At 44.7% G+C, this 1,647-nt stretch overlaps 1 protein-coding gene across 1 annotated transcript in view; it reads left to right on the top strand.

The window, feature by feature from the left end:
* The window catches only part of FKBP1B (FK506 binding protein 1B, 12.6 kDa), a 47,593-nt gene extending 45,946 nt beyond the window's left edge, over positions 1-1,647 (top strand). The window contains exon 4 of the mRNA XM_009885340.1: positions 955-1,647. Coding sequence (XP_009883642.1) covers positions 955-1,083 — 129 coding nt within the window. The 3' untranslated portion in view covers positions 1,084-1,647. The remainder of the gene's footprint in view (positions 1-954) is intronic.

Raw genomic sequence — 1,647 nt, 5'->3', positions numbered from 1 at the left:
AGGAGATACTGCATAATCTGTAGTGCAGCAATGTGATCTCCCCCTGATCTGGGGAGAGAGGTCTGAGTTAAAATCACCACTTTCGAATCAGGGATTGTTTCTTGGCCAATGAGTATTCGGTCACCAGCGTATGGTGCCAGACTAGCGGTTTGAGAGCGCTCCACCCCCAAAATACTCTGTTGGAAGAGCAGGGATTTGAATCTTGATACCCCAAAACTCAATGAGCACTGTTGCCTCCAGAGCTAGTCTGGGGTACCCCTGGGGAGATATACCCCAGCTGTCCCAGGGTCAAGGGCTCTCTGCCAGAATAAGCAGCACCTGAGGTGAGATGTCTGCCCTCGGGCTTGGGCTGAGTTTGGGCAAATAAGTACCTCTTTTTTAAGGAGGATTGCATCAGTGTTTGCTTTGCACCTGCCCAACAGCAGAAAGTTGGGTGCCTACAGCAGTACGTTTGAGCAATGGTTTTGAAGTCGTCCCTGGTGCTGGTTGAAGAAGGAAAAATGTTGCTGAATGCTTTTCGGAAGCTGAACCTAACTGCATTTTGGCACTGATCTCTCATGAATACAAAGCTCTGGTCCTGTCTGTTACCGAGAGCCTTTTCCTAATGCCTGTTGATGGTGTTACATGTACCCTGTGCTCCGCAGAAGGAACGCAGACCTCCTACAGCTGGCTCCAGCGTAGGCAGGATGGACCAAACTATGCGTTAAAAAGCCTTTGTATGACTCCCAGACTGGCTCTGGCAACTTAACTGCTGTGAGAAACCAGAGGAGTCAGGAGATATACATCTGAGCTGTTTGTGGCAGCTTCAGCTTTCTTCAAGAGCTGAAAGATTACCCTGATGGTCCCAACTCTCCTTGATTCTGTGAATCTGCCACATAGCGATTTATTCTTTGTTTTCCTCCTAATACTGTTTGTTTGTTTTCTCTTTTCCTTTCTCCAACATCCAAACCCCAGATGAGCTTAGGACAAAGAGCAAAGCTGACCTGCACACCCGAGATGGCCTATGGAGCCACAGGCCACCCTGGGGTCATCCCTCCCAACGCTACTCTCCTCTTTGACGTGGAGCTTCTCAGGTTAGAGTGAATCTTCTCGAGGGAGTTGGCTGGAGACATCTGTTAATAACCATCCGTTCTTTCTCGCCTTGCCAGCAGCGGGAGAAATCTTCACTGGAATCCCAATCTTCCCTGCTCAAGCTGTCCTGTCAATAGCGCCTGCCGTTCGGTTTCTTACGCCTTCCTTCTCTTTTTTAACTTCGTGGTGTCCGTATTTGCCTTTTATTAGAAGCTTTGCTTTGGGAAAAATGTCTACCGTTGTAACATTTTCAAGTTGTACATTTTATTTAATTTGCATGTAAGAAGAATTCACAGTGACGATTGAAAATATCTATAAATATAAATATATATATTCCTTATTGAAAAACCACTGCCTTACTGTACACTTAAACCAAGAAAAAAAAAACCACAAAAGGTGCTCAAAAAAAAAATAATCCAATGTACGCCTTGTACATGAACGGGCATTAGCCAAACAGAGTTACCTGCGCTGCCACTTTTCTCAACTTGTACGTTCTGCTTGCTGCTGTTTTAAAAAATACTGTCTCATTTAAGAAATAAAAGTATATATATAAACCAATAAAATCTTGATACTTTA

Source organism: Charadrius vociferus, unplaced genomic scaffold (genome assembly GCF_000708025.1).
Source record: "Charadrius vociferus isolate BGI_N301 unplaced genomic scaffold, ASM70802v2 scaffold173, whole genome shotgun sequence".
In the NCBI taxonomy this organism is placed as follows: domain Eukaryota; kingdom Metazoa; phylum Chordata; class Aves; order Charadriiformes; family Charadriidae; genus Charadrius; species Charadrius vociferus.
The sequence above is the reverse complement of the archived record's forward strand: the minus strand, read 5'-3'. Positions and strand labels throughout refer to the sequence as shown.